This window comes from Myotis myotis, unplaced genomic scaffold, assembly GCF_014108235.1.
Source record: "Myotis myotis isolate mMyoMyo1 unplaced genomic scaffold, mMyoMyo1.p scaffold_m19_p_52, whole genome shotgun sequence".
In the NCBI taxonomy this organism is placed as follows: Eukaryota; Metazoa; Chordata; class Mammalia; order Chiroptera; family Vespertilionidae; genus Myotis; species Myotis myotis.
The window spans coordinates 238,024-252,475 of NW_023416360.1; the positions used below are offsets into that span (position 1 = coordinate 238,024).

Below are 14,452 nucleotides of genomic sequence, written 5' to 3' on the forward strand. Positions count from 1 at the left end.
CCTTTGAGCCAGAGGTGTGGTTGCTGAGCTGTTAGCAGTTTAAGAAACAGTCCCTGTGTTTGTGGCATCTTATTTCCATCCCTTCCCTTAAGGAAAGCATTGCAGATCGATGGGCCGTATGACGAAGCATTTTACCAGAAGCTGCTCGACCTTTCCACAGAGGACGATGGGACAGTGGCCTTTGCGCTGACCAAGGTGAGCAGGCCTTTCCGGAAGTGCACCGGGTGCTCCTTAGGCTCTCACACTGAGCTGGGCTTTCCTGAGAAATGTTTCCTGGCGGTTGAGGCAGAAATCGGGAACTTTAAAGAAGCATGGTTAAGGTTGTCCTCCTATGGACTGGCCTGGGGAGGGTTGGTTCAGGTGGCTCCAGTCTAGCCCTGGGCCCAGCTGTCTCCGCACCCCATGCCGGGGCCTAGGGCTGCAGCCACCTCTCTTCACTTCCTTTTGAGAAGCTGGGGTACTGGCTGGCACCAGCCCCCTCTTGTGGCCTCCCTGGGGTCTGGACCCGCCCTGGGCTGGGTGGGGGGCTTTCTTCCTCTGCAACTCAGGCCCAGGGGAGCATGGAAGAAACTTTTAGGGAAGAGGCCTGGTCCTGTTCTTTCTGGTTCTGTCAAACCAGGGAATTCAGAACCTCCATGGAACTAGGTAGAAAAATATATCTTTTACTAAGTTAGCATCTCCTTCCATACGAATATGGCAATGACATCTATGAAGTGAACAGGATCCTGACTGCACCGAGAAATCAGAACTTTCATTTCACACTGCAGCTGCTGCCGAAGCTTCACGGAAGCTGTGCAGTCCTCATTCTGAGGTTTGGTTCTGTAGTTCTGGGTAACACATTTGTTTTAAAAATTGTGTCTGATAGGGTCACCTCTGTCCTTTATTTTCTGCATTGAAAGATGTTATTCTGACAGGCATCCATGGGCTGCACTGGGCTGTCAGGTGGTGTAGATGCGGAAATGGGAGGTGACAGAGGCAGGAGCAAAGTGCTGACCTCCTGTGTGCACTGGCGGCGGCCCTGGTGCCTGGAACGGCCTGTCCTGGTGCCCGTGCTTGTGTGTGGTTCCCACTGTGAGCCTCACTGTTGTTTGGCCGAGGAGGGCCCTGCAAAGGCCACGCTGTCAAAGCCGGGAGACCCACAGTGGGCCTCAGCCTCGGCATCAAGCGACAGAATATGCCCCGTTTCTTGATTGTGGAATAAATAACAGCATTGCTTCTTTTTTCAAGAGGAAACAGGACTTGACTTCCTTTTTTATCCATTTCTATGATTTCAAAATGCCTACTAAATAAGCATGGATTACTTTCTAATTTTATTTCAGTTTTTTAACCTCATGTAAACATAATCTTACACAGCAATGAGAATGGCTAAAGTCAGCACATTGGGGGGACACAGAGTGCGATGCAGAGAAGCAGGGTCACTCACACACACCAGCCCCTCGGGGAAACACTATTGCAGCGTCATACAAAATTACACGTGCAGGCAGTCTGTGACCCACTGGCACTTCTCTGAGGACAGAAGACTCATGCATGCCCAAAATCCGGGCTAGAATCTGCACTCAGCCCGGTGTCAGCAGGTGACCTACAACAGGTTGCCTGAACGCATTGCTGAGCAGTGAAAAGGAATGAACTCCAGATACACACAGCACCTGGGGAACCCCCCGGGAATCTTGCTGACTGACAAAAGCCAACCACAACCAGTCACACACTGTGATTCTGTTTAGGTGACTTTAAAAATATATACATTCTAGAGGCCCGGTGCACGAAATTCATGCATGGGGCGAGGGTGGGGGGTGTCCCTCAGCCTGACCTGTACCCTCTCCAATCTGGGAGCCCTAAGAGGATGTCCTACTGATGGCTTAGGCCCACTCCCCGTGGTTCTCTATTCTCTGCAGACCTGCCTGCCTGTCTGCTCTCTGGCTCACCGCCGTGGTCAGGGGCAAGCAGGGCCCTGGTGTCTGCTCTCAGTGAGGGGCAAGCAGGGCTGACAGTACTGAACACTCCAGCAGCGGGGCTGAGGGGACTGGGCGCCACCATCTTTTTGTGACGGAGTGACTGTTAATTTGCATATTACCCTTTTATTAGATAGGATGTTTTTATTACTTTCCAGGAGAGGAAGGGAGAGGGAGAGAGAGCATGAAGCATCAACAATGAGAGAGAATCATCGGTCAGCTGCCTCCTGTACATCCCCTACAACCTGGGATCGAGCCCGCAACCTGGGCATGTGCCCTGACTGGGAATCGAACCATGACCTCCTGGTTCCTGGGTGGACTCTTAACCACTGAGCTACACCAGCCAGGCATAGGTGACACATTTGCAATGATGGATATGGGTCATTGCTGTGGGTTGGGGAGGAGGGAGGAGGAAGTGAGTGTGAGTATAAAAGGCCTACTCAAGGGATCCTTGCTGTATGGGACTGCTCTCTAACTTTACTGAGTTGGTGGGTGCACGAACTGCATGTTTGATCACACACATGCACACGTGTGCACACACGCACAATGGTATGTGCAGAACTCTGGAGATGGGCAGGAGATGGAGCAGTGTTCAGGGTCCCTCTCCTGGCTGTGAGACTGTATTCAATCATTTCTGCAAGACGTCACCACGGGGCTGGGTGAAGGGCACTCAGGATCTCTGCCTTGTTTCTCACGGCTGCATGTGAACCTACACTTATGTCTAGACAAACTGTCTAATGAAAAGATCAAGCAGGGAGCACATCGTATAACATGTGGCCGTATTTCTGCCCAAGCAGTTGATATCCATGGTTAACAGTATGTCAGTGTCTTTTCAGAACTTTACACACATGCACACACATACACGCTCACACCATTTGGGGATTGCCCACATTACAGTGCTGCTTGCTAGCTTGAGTTGAATGACACACGGCTAAGAGCTCTGTGCTGTTTGTCTGAGGGAGCTAGGGTCTAGAGCAGTGGTTCTCAACCTTCTGGCCCTTTAAATACAGTTCCTCATGTTGTGACCCAACCATAAAATTATTTTCGTTGCTACTTCATAACTAATGTTGCTACTGTTATGAATCGTAATGTAAATATCTGATCTGCAGGATAGTCTTAGGCAACCCCTGTGAAAGGGTCGTTCGACCACCAAAGGGGTCACGACCCACAGGTTGAGAACCGCTGGTCTAGAGGCTAAATCAGGAGAGAGCTGGGGAGCAGTTTGAGCTGGGGAGCAGGTGGAGAACATCCATTGGCCACAGATGTTGAAGTTCTTTCTTGAAGGCTGTTTATCTGATGTACCTCTGGTGAAGTGAGAGAGGAGGAGGCGCTGTCTTTATTCCCATGCTCAGGAAACAGCCCAGAGTGTATAGTATTCTGTAGCAGGAGTCGGCAGAGTTTTTCTACAAAGGGCCGGATAGTAAGTGTTTTAGACTTTGTAGGTCATCTGGACGCTGCCATTGTCACTTAGAAGGAGCCAGAGACAAACAAACAAGCACAGTGTGTTCCAGTAAAACTTCCTTTTACGAAACAGGTGGCGGGCTGGATTTGGCGCCCAGCCCATAGAGTGCTGCTGATCTCTTCACTTTTGCTTTTAGTTTTTATATTCCATTTTTTTACAAGTTTGGAATTTACACATTTTTTTTATTATTTTAGTGATTACTTATTCAATTTGACCATGGATATTTAAAGTCTGAAGTTAATTAATGACTTAACCAACCCCAAACCACGGCTATATGGGCAAGGGAAGGAATTGGGATACTTTAATTCCATGATCTCTCCCAACATGCATGCAGTTATGTCTGCGATTCTGTTTGTCCTATTCTTTTTTAAAATCACAATACACAGTCTTATTTTACACAGGTGTTTGTATAGAACTATCACATGTTTGCCCACATCTTATCCAACATTCTTGCATCTCAGATATTTCTTCTTTTTCCTTTTTTTCTATAACAGCTTTATTGAGGTATAATTTACATGTCATACAGTTTACCTGCTTAAAGTGTACAATTCAGTAGTACTTACTAGATTCACAAGTGCAACCATCACCATAATCAGTTTTAGAACATTTCTTCAACTCAAAAACAAATTCCTACTCTTTAGCTACTGTCCCCTGTCTCTCCATCCCTCCCACCCCTAACTCTAAGCAACCACTACTGCTTCTTCTCTGCCTGTTCTAGACAGTGCATATAAAGGTGCCATTCAACTTGTGGACCTTTATGACTGGCTTCTTTCACTTAGCTTAATGTTTTCAAGGTTCATCTATACCAGTGATGGCGAACCTATGTCACCTCTGACACGCGAACTCATTTTTTTGGTTGATTTCTTTGTTAAATGGCATTTAAATATATAAAATAAATATCAAAAATATAAGTCTTTGTTTTACTATAGTTGCAAATATCAAAAAATTTCTATATGTGACACGGCACCAGAGTTAAGTTAGGGTTTTTCAAAATGCTGACACGCCAAGCTCAAAAGGTTCGCCATCACTGATCTATACCAGTACTTTGTGACCAAGTAATATTCTATTTTATAAGATATACAAAATATAAATTTGGTTTATTCATTTATCAGTTGGTGGGCATTGGGTTGTTTCCACTTTTTGGCTACTGTGAACAATGCTGCTAGAAATAATTGTGTACACATTTTTGTGTGGACATATGTTTACTTTTCTTGGGTGTATGCATAGGAGTGGAATTGGTGGGTCAAATGGTAACTTGCTGTCCCACCAGCAGTGTAGGACAGTTCCAATTTGTCCATATCTTTGACAACACTCGTTATCTGTCCTGATTTTAACCATCCTTTTGGGTGTGAAGTAGTATCTCATTGTGGCTTTGATTTTTCATTTCCTTGAAGACTAAGAGCATTTTTTAAATTTATATCTTCTTTGGAGAAATCTTTTCAGATCCTTTGCCTACTTTTAAAATTATTTATTTTAAATTATTATTATTTATCTTGTTGAGTTGTAAAAATTCTGTATTTTGTGGATAGGAGGCCCTTATCAGGTATATGATCTGCAAATATTTTCTTCCATCTTGTCAGTTGTCTTTTCACTTTTTTGATAATGTCTTTTGATGCAAAAATATTTTTAATTTTGATGAAGTCCAATTTATCTATTTTATCTTTTTTATTTGTTCATGCTTTTGGTTGTCATATCTAAGAATCCATTGCTAAATCTAAGGTAATGAATATGTTTCCCTGTTTTTCTAATAGTTTTATAGTTTTAGCTCTTACATTTGGTTCTTTGATTCATTTTAAGTTAATTTTTGTATTTGATTTGAGGTAGAGATTCAGTATCATCCTTTGCATGTGGATATCCAGTTGTCTCTGTATCATTTGTTGAAGAGATTATTTTCTACCCATCAAATGGTCTTAGCTCCATTGTGTTCATTGCTCCATGTCTATATTTATACCCAAACCTTTTCTTGATTTACTGTTGAAGTCTTCCAATTTTTTAACATGAGATGCTTTTCCATTTATTTAGATCTTTTTCTTTCTTTCAACAATCTTTTATAGTTTTCAGAGCATACCTTTTGTATTTTAAGTTTGTTCTTGATGCTTTAGTCTTTTTGATGCTATTGTAAATGGAGTTTTTTTTTCTAAATTCTGTTTTCAGATTGATCATTGAAAATGTATAGAAATACAATTTGTTTTTGTGTATTGATCTTTTTACTTGCAACCTCACTGAATTTATTAGTTCTAATAGTTTTTCAGTGGCCTCCTTGGGATTCTTTCTATATAAGATAATCTGTGAATAGAGATAGTTTTATTTCTTCTTTTCCAATTCACATGCCTTTTATATCTTTTTCTTGCATAAGTGCCCTGGCTAAAACCTTTAGTACAGTGTTGAATGGAATTGGCAAGGACAGACATCCCTAATTTGTTCCTGGCCTTATTGGGACAGTGTTCAGTCTTTGTCATTATGTATGGTGTTAGCGGTGGGGTTTTCACAAATATCCTTTGTCAGAATGAAGAGGCTCCCTTCGCCTCCTCATTTAAATGTTGGGTGTATTTATCATGAATGGATATTGGATTTTGTTAAATATCTTTTCTGCATCAGTTGAGATGTGGTTTTTGTTTTTTATTCTATAGATATGGTATATTACATTAATTTATTCTTCGATGTTACAGCCAACTTTGCATTCCTGCGATAAATCCCACTTGGTCATGCATATAATCCTTCTTTTATGTTGCTAGATGCGATTTGCTATTATTTCATTGAAAATTTTTGTGTCTCTATAAGATATTGTTCTGTAGCTTTCATCTATACTAATAAAAGGGTAATAAGCTAATTAGACCAGGAGACCTTCTGGACATCCTTCTGGACAAAGCCATGGTGGTGGGGCCGAGGCAGAGGCAGTTAGGGGCGATCAGGCCAGGAGGGGAGGGGCAGTTGGGGGCGAGCGGGCTGGCAAGGGGGTGCAGTTGGGGGTGATTAGGCTGGCGGGGGGGGGGCAGTTGGGGGCAAGAAGTCCGGCAGGCAGAGTAGTTAGGGGCGATCAGGCAGGCAAGGCAGGTGAGCAGTTAGGAGCCAGCAGTCCCGGATTGTCTGTAGGATTGGGCCTAAACTGGCAGTTGGACATCCCTCAAGGGGTCCTAGATTGGAGAGGGTGTAGGCCGGGCTAAGGGACACACCTCCCCCCACACACACACACATGAAATTTAGTGCACCAGGCCACTAGTTTTTTATAATGTCTTTTTTCTCCTTAGCATCAGGTAATACTGTCCTTATCAGATCAGTTGGGAAGTGTCCAGCCTCTTATTTTTAGAAGGGTTTGAGAAGGAGTGATGTTAATTCTTCTTTAAATATTTGATGGAATTTACTAGTAAAGCCATCTGAGTGTGGCCTGTTCTTTGTAGGTAGTGTTTTGATGCCCAACTCAGTCTCTTTAGTTATTGTAGGTCTAATTATATTATCTATTTATTGAGTCAGTTTTGGTAATTTATGTCTTTAGGAATTCATCCATTTCATCTAAGTTGTCTAATTTATTGGCCTATAATTGTTTCTAGTTCTTTTTTTCTTCTTGAGGTATATATAGCCTTTAAGTCACATCAGTGCAAGTTTTTGATAAGTTCTCTGTTTATCTGGATATGTTTATAAATTGTCCACAGACGTAAAAGGTAGTTTTTTCCTAGGTACAAAGAAGGGTTGATGGTGACTGCATGTTGCTTCTTTCAGTCTGACTGTCCTTTTTCAGGAGGTACATTTTTTTCCCATGGCTGCTTTTAAGGCCTCTTTCTCTTGTGACTTACATTTTAGTGCAGTGTGATTAGATGTGTTATGCTTTTTATATATCCAGCTAAGTGTATGTCGTGCTTCCTCTATGTGTGGATTTATGTTTTTCGCTTTAGTATAGGCATATCAATGTCATTTATTTGGATGTTATCTTAATTTGTTGCTGTTAAAAGATAATGTTGACATTCAAATTTTTGTACTTTAATAACCTTATGTAAGATAGATTCTTAGAAATAAAATTTCTGGATTTATTTTCCTTGTATGTATTTACTTTTAATCCTCACCCTAGGATATGTTTTTATTGATTTGAGAGAGAGAGAGAGAGAGAGAGAGAGAGAGAGAGAGAGAGAGAGAGGTGGAGAAAGAGAGAGAGAGAGAAAGATCTTGAAGTGAGAGAGAACATTGATTGGTTGCCTCCCATGTGCTCCCCTACCAGGAATTGAACCTGGAACCTAGGTATGCAACCTGACCAGGAATTGAACCTGCACCCTTTTGTCATACAGTCTGATGCTGCAACCAGCTGAGGTTCCCCGGGCTAGATTTACTTTTGATAGATTCTGTCATATTGTCTTCCCTCCGAGCTCCAGCGCTAGGGCAGCAGCTTGAAAAGCACCAGGGACTTACCAGGAGGAACTGAAGTGTCTGGCTTCAGGGCCAGGGCTGGAGGGCAGCTCCCCCCATCCCGGCCCCCCCAGGACAGAACTGCTGGCAGAGGCCCCTGTTCCTTTGCTGAGCCCTCCCCCAACAGAGCCTGCAGACACCATATCTGAGTCTCCATCACCCTGGCTCACACCATTCACCCAGCTCTGGTGATTCATTGAGACAGCACCTCACCCAACTTGCAGGCCCACATAAGCTGCTTCCCTCGGCTTTTCCATACAAACAGCCTGATCTCTGCTCTCACTGTGGAATTCCCTAAAACCACTAAAAGGTTCACAAACCCCAAACAAAGAGTATCTGGCCTCGATTTGCCCCATACCTCTTGCTAAGTGGCCCCCAACCCAGCACTAGTAGCAGACAGCCTCTGTTCATAGCTTAGTCTCTCCCAGGTGCCTCCAAGTGCAGCACAAGTGGCAACCACCTGCAGATCACTTTGTAGATCATGCCAGGTGGCGCAGGCAAGGCACAGCTGATCTTGGCCACACCAGAGCGTCTCCCAAGAGGCCTCAGAACCAACACACTCCATCGCACACCTGTCAGAATGGCTACATCAACAAATCAACAAACGACAAGTGCTGGCGAGGATGTGAAGAAAAAGGAACCCTTGTGCACTGCTGGTGGGAATGCAGACTTGTGCAGCCACTGTGGAGAACAGTATGGAATTTCCTCAAAAAACTAAAAATGGAACTCCCATTTGACCCAGTGATCCCACTTCTAGGACTATATCCCAAGAAACCAGAAACACCAATCAGAAAGGATATATGCACCCCTATGTTCATAGCAGCACAATTCACCATAGCTAAGATTTGGAAACAGCCTAAGTGCCCATCAGCAGATGAGTGGATTAGAAAACTGTGGTACATCTACACGATGGAATACTATGCTGCTGTAAAAAAGAAGGAATTCTTACCATTTGCAACAGCATGGATGGAACTGGAGAGCATTATGCTAAGTGAAATAAGCCAGTCAGAGAAAGATAAATACCACATGATCTCACTCATTTGTGGAATCTAATGAACAACATAAACTGATGAACAAAAACAGAGATCCAGAGACAGAGAAGCATCAATCACACTGTCAAACCTCAGAGGGAAAGTAGGGGAGGGTGTGGGTAAGGGGGGGAAATCAACCAAAGGACTTATATGCAAGCATACAGGCCTAACCAATGGACACAGACAACAGGGGGGTGAGGGCATGAATGGGGGGAATTAGGGGGTAATGTGGGGATAAGGACACATATATAATAACTAAATAAAAAATTTTTTTAAAAAGAGTATAAAACTCTAGGTCAAAAAAGAAAAAAGAACCAACCCACTCAGTGGCCAGTGTCAGACCACACCAGAGCACCACACAATCATCTCCACAAATGACACACCCAAAGGGCAGACTTGGCAGGCACTGGATCCCCACTAAAGCATATCCTACTTTGTGGGTCAGCCCCTGAACAGCAGCTCCTCCATTGTAGTCATGGCCAGTCCTCACAGTCAGCCAACCTGAAGGTCAATCCATCCCGTTGATGTCCTAACAGCAGTCAGAGTTCAACTGAGACAGGAGGGTACACACAACCCACACAAGGGACACCTGGAGTACCTGGCTAGGTGACTATGGAGACACTGGGTCCTGCAGAATACCTACTATACAATGCCACTCTACCAAAACGGAGATGTAGCAGATCTACCTAATATGTAGAAAAACACAGAGAGGCAGCTAGATTGAAGAGACAGTGAAGTTCCAAATGAAAGAAAGGACAAATCTTCAGTCCGCAAATTGGGTGGGGTGGGGTCTCATGGACTCACCAGGTCAGGATGAACAGTATGAGCCAGGATGATGGAGACTCAGATATGACTCCCAGTCCGCTCTTTGTGGAACAGTGACCTCTGCCAGCACTTCTGTCTGGGAGAAAGCTGCCCCCCAGTTCCTTCCCTGATGCCAGACAATGTAGTCACTCCTATATGGCCCTGTGGCCGTTCAAGCTGCTGCTCCAGTGCTGGAGCTCAGAGGGAATGAGTCCAAGTAAGTTTGTGTGCTGGCCCTTTAAGAGGAGCTGCCTGGGTCTCCAGTAGCCTCCATGTCACTCAGCCACAATCCCTGCTGGTTTGTACAGCCTGGAGTTATGGGAACTTCTCTTCCCAGCACTGGATCCCTGGACTGAGGCATCTAGTGTGGATCTGGGACCCCTTACCCCTCAGGGGGACTTCTGTAGATAAAAATTCCTCCTGATTATTATCTGCCACATGTGGGCATGGGACCGACCCATCCCATGTCTCTGCCCTCCTGCCAGTCTCAATGTGCTTCTTTAATTCCCTAGTTGTAGGACTTCCATTTAGCCAGCTTTCAGGTGGTTCTGGATGATGGTGGTGCTGTGGTTTAGCTGTAGGTTTTTATTTTTATTTTTATTTTTTATTAAATCCTTATTGTTCAGATTATTACAGTTGTTCCTCTTTTTTCCCCCCATAGCTCCCCTCCACCCGGTTCCCACCCCACCCTCAGCCCTCACTCCCCACCCACTGTACTCATCCATAGGTGTACATTTTTTGTCCAGTCTCTTCCCACATCCCCCACACCCCTTCCCCCCCACCCCGAGAATAGTCAGTCCACTCCCTTTCTATGCCCCTGATTCTATTACAATCACCAGTTTATTCTGTTCATCAGATTACTTATTCACTTGATTTTTAGATTCACTTATTGATAGATGTGTAGTTGTTGTTCATAATTTGTATCATTACCTTTTTCTTCTTCTTCTTCTTCTTAAAGGATACCTTTCAGCATTTCATATAATACTGGTTTGGTGGTGATGAACTCCTTTAGCTTTTCCTTATCTGTAAAGCTCTTTATCTGACCTTCAATTCTGAATGATAGCTTTGCTGGATAAAGTAATCTTGGTTGTAGGTTCTTGGCATTCATCACTTTGAATATTTCTTGCCACTCCCTCCTGGCCTGCAAAGTTTCTGTTGAGAAATCCGCTGACAGTCGTATGGGTACTCCCTTGTAGGTAACTGACTTTTTTTCTCTTGCTGCTTTTAAGATTCTCTCTTTGTCTTTTGCTCTTGGCATTTTGATTATGATGTGTCTTGGTGTGGTCCTCTTTGGATTCCCTTTGTTTGGGGTTCTCTGCGCTTCCTGGACTTGTAAGTCTATTTCTTTCACCAGGTAGGGGAAGTTTTCTGTCATTATTTCTTCAGATAGGTTTTCAATATCTTGCTCTCTCTCTTCTTCTGGCACCCGCATAATTCAGATGTTGGTACACATGAAGTCGTCCCAGAGGTTCCTTACTCTACCTTCATATTTTTGGATTATTTTTTCTTTTTGTTTTTCCGTTTGGGTGCTTTTTGCTTCTTCGTATTTCAGATCTTTGACTTGATTCTTGCGATCCTCTAGTCTGCTGTTGGAACTCTGTATTATATTCTTTATTTCAGTCAGTGTATGCTTAATTTCTAGTTGGTCCTTTTTCACAACCTTCAGTGTCTCACTAAGTTTATCGGCAGTTTCTAGAAAATTCTTGAAAAACCTTAAAAGTGTGGTTTTGAACTCTATATCCAGTAGTTTGCTTTCCTCCATTTCTGTCATTTGTGACCTGTTTCTTTGTCTCTGCATTTTTTATGCTTCCCTGTGTTGATAGAGTGGCTTTCTGTGCTAGGTGTCCTATAGGGCCCAGTGGCTCAGCCACCCCAATTACCTGAGGTGGACACTCTTGGTGCACCCCTTTGTGGGCTTTGTGCACAGTCTTGTTGTAGTTAAGCCTTGATTGTTGTAGATATCACTGGGAGGAATTGACCTCCAGGCCAATTGGCTGTGAGAATCAGCTGTGTCTGCAGTGGGAGAACTTCTGTGCTGGAGACACCCTTCTGGGGCAAGACTTGCTTCAGTGGGGCTTTGGTGCTCACTGAGTCTGCCCCCTGAGTGTGTCCCTTATGGATCTGAGGAGTTGTAATCTGGATGGTCCCACTCTGACCACTGGGCACACTGGCTCTTGGATCTCTAAGGAGGTACTAATTTAGCATCTGTGAAGGAATGCAAGCTGCTGTGGGGCCTTGGGCCAGCTGCAGTTGGTTAGGTAATTTTCAGACTGCAAAGGGCCAGGCCTTTTATATGCAAAAGCCAGCGCACAGCATGGGCGGGGCGGGGTCCCAGGGGATCAACAGGGCAGAGCAAGCAGCTATGGCTGCTCCTCAGTCCTACCCTAACAGGCCCCGCTTCTCAGTTGCCCAGTAATGGCTGCAAGCACCTCTGAGAGAAAGCCGCCCTTGAGGTCCGACCGATGCCAGACAGTCTAGCCCAGGGGTGGGCATACTTTCTGACTCGAGGGCCACAATGGGTTCTTAAACTGGACTGGAGGGCCGGAACAAAAGCATGGATGGAGTGTTTGTGTGAACTAATATAAATTCAAAGAAAACATCATTACAAAAAAAGGGCACGGTCTTTTTTTTTTTTTTTAAGTTTTTTTCATTTCAAACGGGCCGGATCCGGCCCGCAGGCTGTAGTTTGCCCACGGCTGGTCTAGCCTCTCCCCGTATGAGTCTAGGTCCCCAGAGACTTACCAGGAACTGGACTTCAGAGCAGTCGGGAGCTTGAGACTCCCTCCCGTTTGAAAAAGGCAACCGTGTCCTCAGCCGCCAGCCCTCTCCGCGTGCGCCTCCATACCTCTGCACTTTACTTCCACACCACACCTCCTCTGCGTCTCAGTGTGCTTTTCTCTTTCCTTCTAATTGTAGAATTTCTACTCAGCCAGCCTTCCTGTGGTTCTGGATGATGTCTGTTTTAACTTTTAGTTGTATTTTTTAAGTGGTTGTGCAAGGCAGCAATTTCCGGTATTTACCTATGCCGCCATCTTGGTTTCTCCTCGGTTTAGTTGTAGTTTTGATGTGGTTGTGGGAGAACGTGAGGTCCGCATTGGCCTATGCTGACATCTTGGTTCCTCCTCTGTAGTTGTGGCTTGCTGTCTTTCCACAGTTTTGGAATACTTTTGGCTTCAACTCTTTCAAATTTTGTTTCCACCATTCCCTCTCTTATCCCAATTACATGTGCATTAAACAGATTCTCTTAACTTTCTGTCTCAGGCCCCTTCCTCAACGTTTCCCATTCCATGCTCCATGTGGATACACATGCACATACATCTGTGTACACACCACTTCTCAGTTAGAAGTCTCGTTGGTTTTCTCTAATCTGCTATTAGAATTAGCTGTTAAAGTCTTAATACTGATTTTTACTGTTTTTAGTTCTGGAATTTCCAAATGGTCACATTTACAGGCTCCAGGGCTCCCTCGAAGTTCTCCCTGTGCAGAGGCGTGCATCTCTCGGGCCTCCAAGAACCAGAGTCCATGTGCTTCTCTCTCTGCTATTGTGCGTGTTCATTCATGTTGTCTTGTCTTGTGAGAAGATAAGCTAGTGAAACAAGCCCAATCTGAACAGCAACTGGAGAAAAAAATTAAAAAGCAGGAAGAGCCCCTAAGGGAGCTTTAGGACAACATGAAACAAAGTAACATATGTATAATAGAGTTGCCAGAAGGACAAGAAAAGCAGCAAGGATTAGAAAATCTCTTTGAAGAAATAATGACAGAAAACTTCCTTGACATGGGGAAGAAAAAAGTTATACAAATACAGTCCCAAGCAAGATGAATCCCAAAAGACCCACACCAAGACACGCCATAATTACAATGGCAAATGTTAACGACAGAGAGAATCTTGAAGGCTGAAAGAGAGAGACAGAGAGTTGCCTACAAAGGATCCCCCATCAGATTGTCAAATTATTTCTCAACAGAAACACATCAAGCTAGAAGGGAATGGAAGGAAGTATACAAAGTGATGCAAAGCAAAGGGCTGAATCCAAGAATACTCTATCCAGCAAGACTATCAATCAAAATTGAAGGGGAAATCAGGAGCTTCACAGACAAAAAAAGGCTAAGGGAGTTTATCACTACCAAGCCAGCAATGCAAGAAATGCTAAAGGAAATGCTGTAAAAAGAAGAACTAGAAAGGGAGGAAGGAACACAGGCTTAAAGCACAGAAATGGCTACAAACAAGTACCTATCGATAATAACATTAAACATAAATAGATTAAATGTTCCAATCAAAAGAAATTGAGTGACTGAATGGGTAAGAAAACATGACCCATATATATGCTGTCTACAGGAGACCCACCTCAGAACAAGGGACTCACACAGACTGAAAGTGAAGTGATGGAAAAATATCTACCAGGCAAATGGAAATGAAAAAAAAAATCTGGGGTAGCAATACTTATATCTGACAAAATAGACCTCAAAGTAAAGGCCATGACAAGAGACAAGAAAGGTCACTTCATAATTCTAAAGGGATTGATACAACAAGAAGATATAACTCTGATAAACATATATGCACCTAATGCAGGAGCACCCAAATACATAAAAAAAACTCCTGGAAGATATCAGGGGAGAGGTTGACAGCAACATAATCATAGTAGGAGACTTTAATAACCCATTAACATCACTGGATAAATCCTTTGGACAAAAAATTAGCAAAGAAACATCAATCCTAAATGACTCACTAGATCAGATGCACTTAATTGACATCTTTAGAACATTCCACCCCAAAACTACAGAATATACATTCTTTTCAAGTGCACATGGGACCT

General features: G+C 43.8%; 1 protein-coding gene across 4 annotated transcripts in view; it reads left to right on the top strand.

Annotated features, from left to right (window-relative positions):
* The window catches only part of LOC118657340 (inositol-pentakisphosphate 2-kinase), a 143,739-nt gene that overhangs the window by 114,428 nt on the left and 14,859 nt on the right, over positions 1–14,452 (top strand). For all 4 annotated transcript variants that reach the window (XM_036311206.1, XM_036311205.1, XM_036311207.1 and 1 more), the window contains one exon: positions 93–195. In XM_036311206.1, the coding sequence (XP_036167099.1) occupies positions 93–195 (103 nt within the window). The remainder of the gene's footprint in view (positions 1–92; positions 196–14,452) is intronic.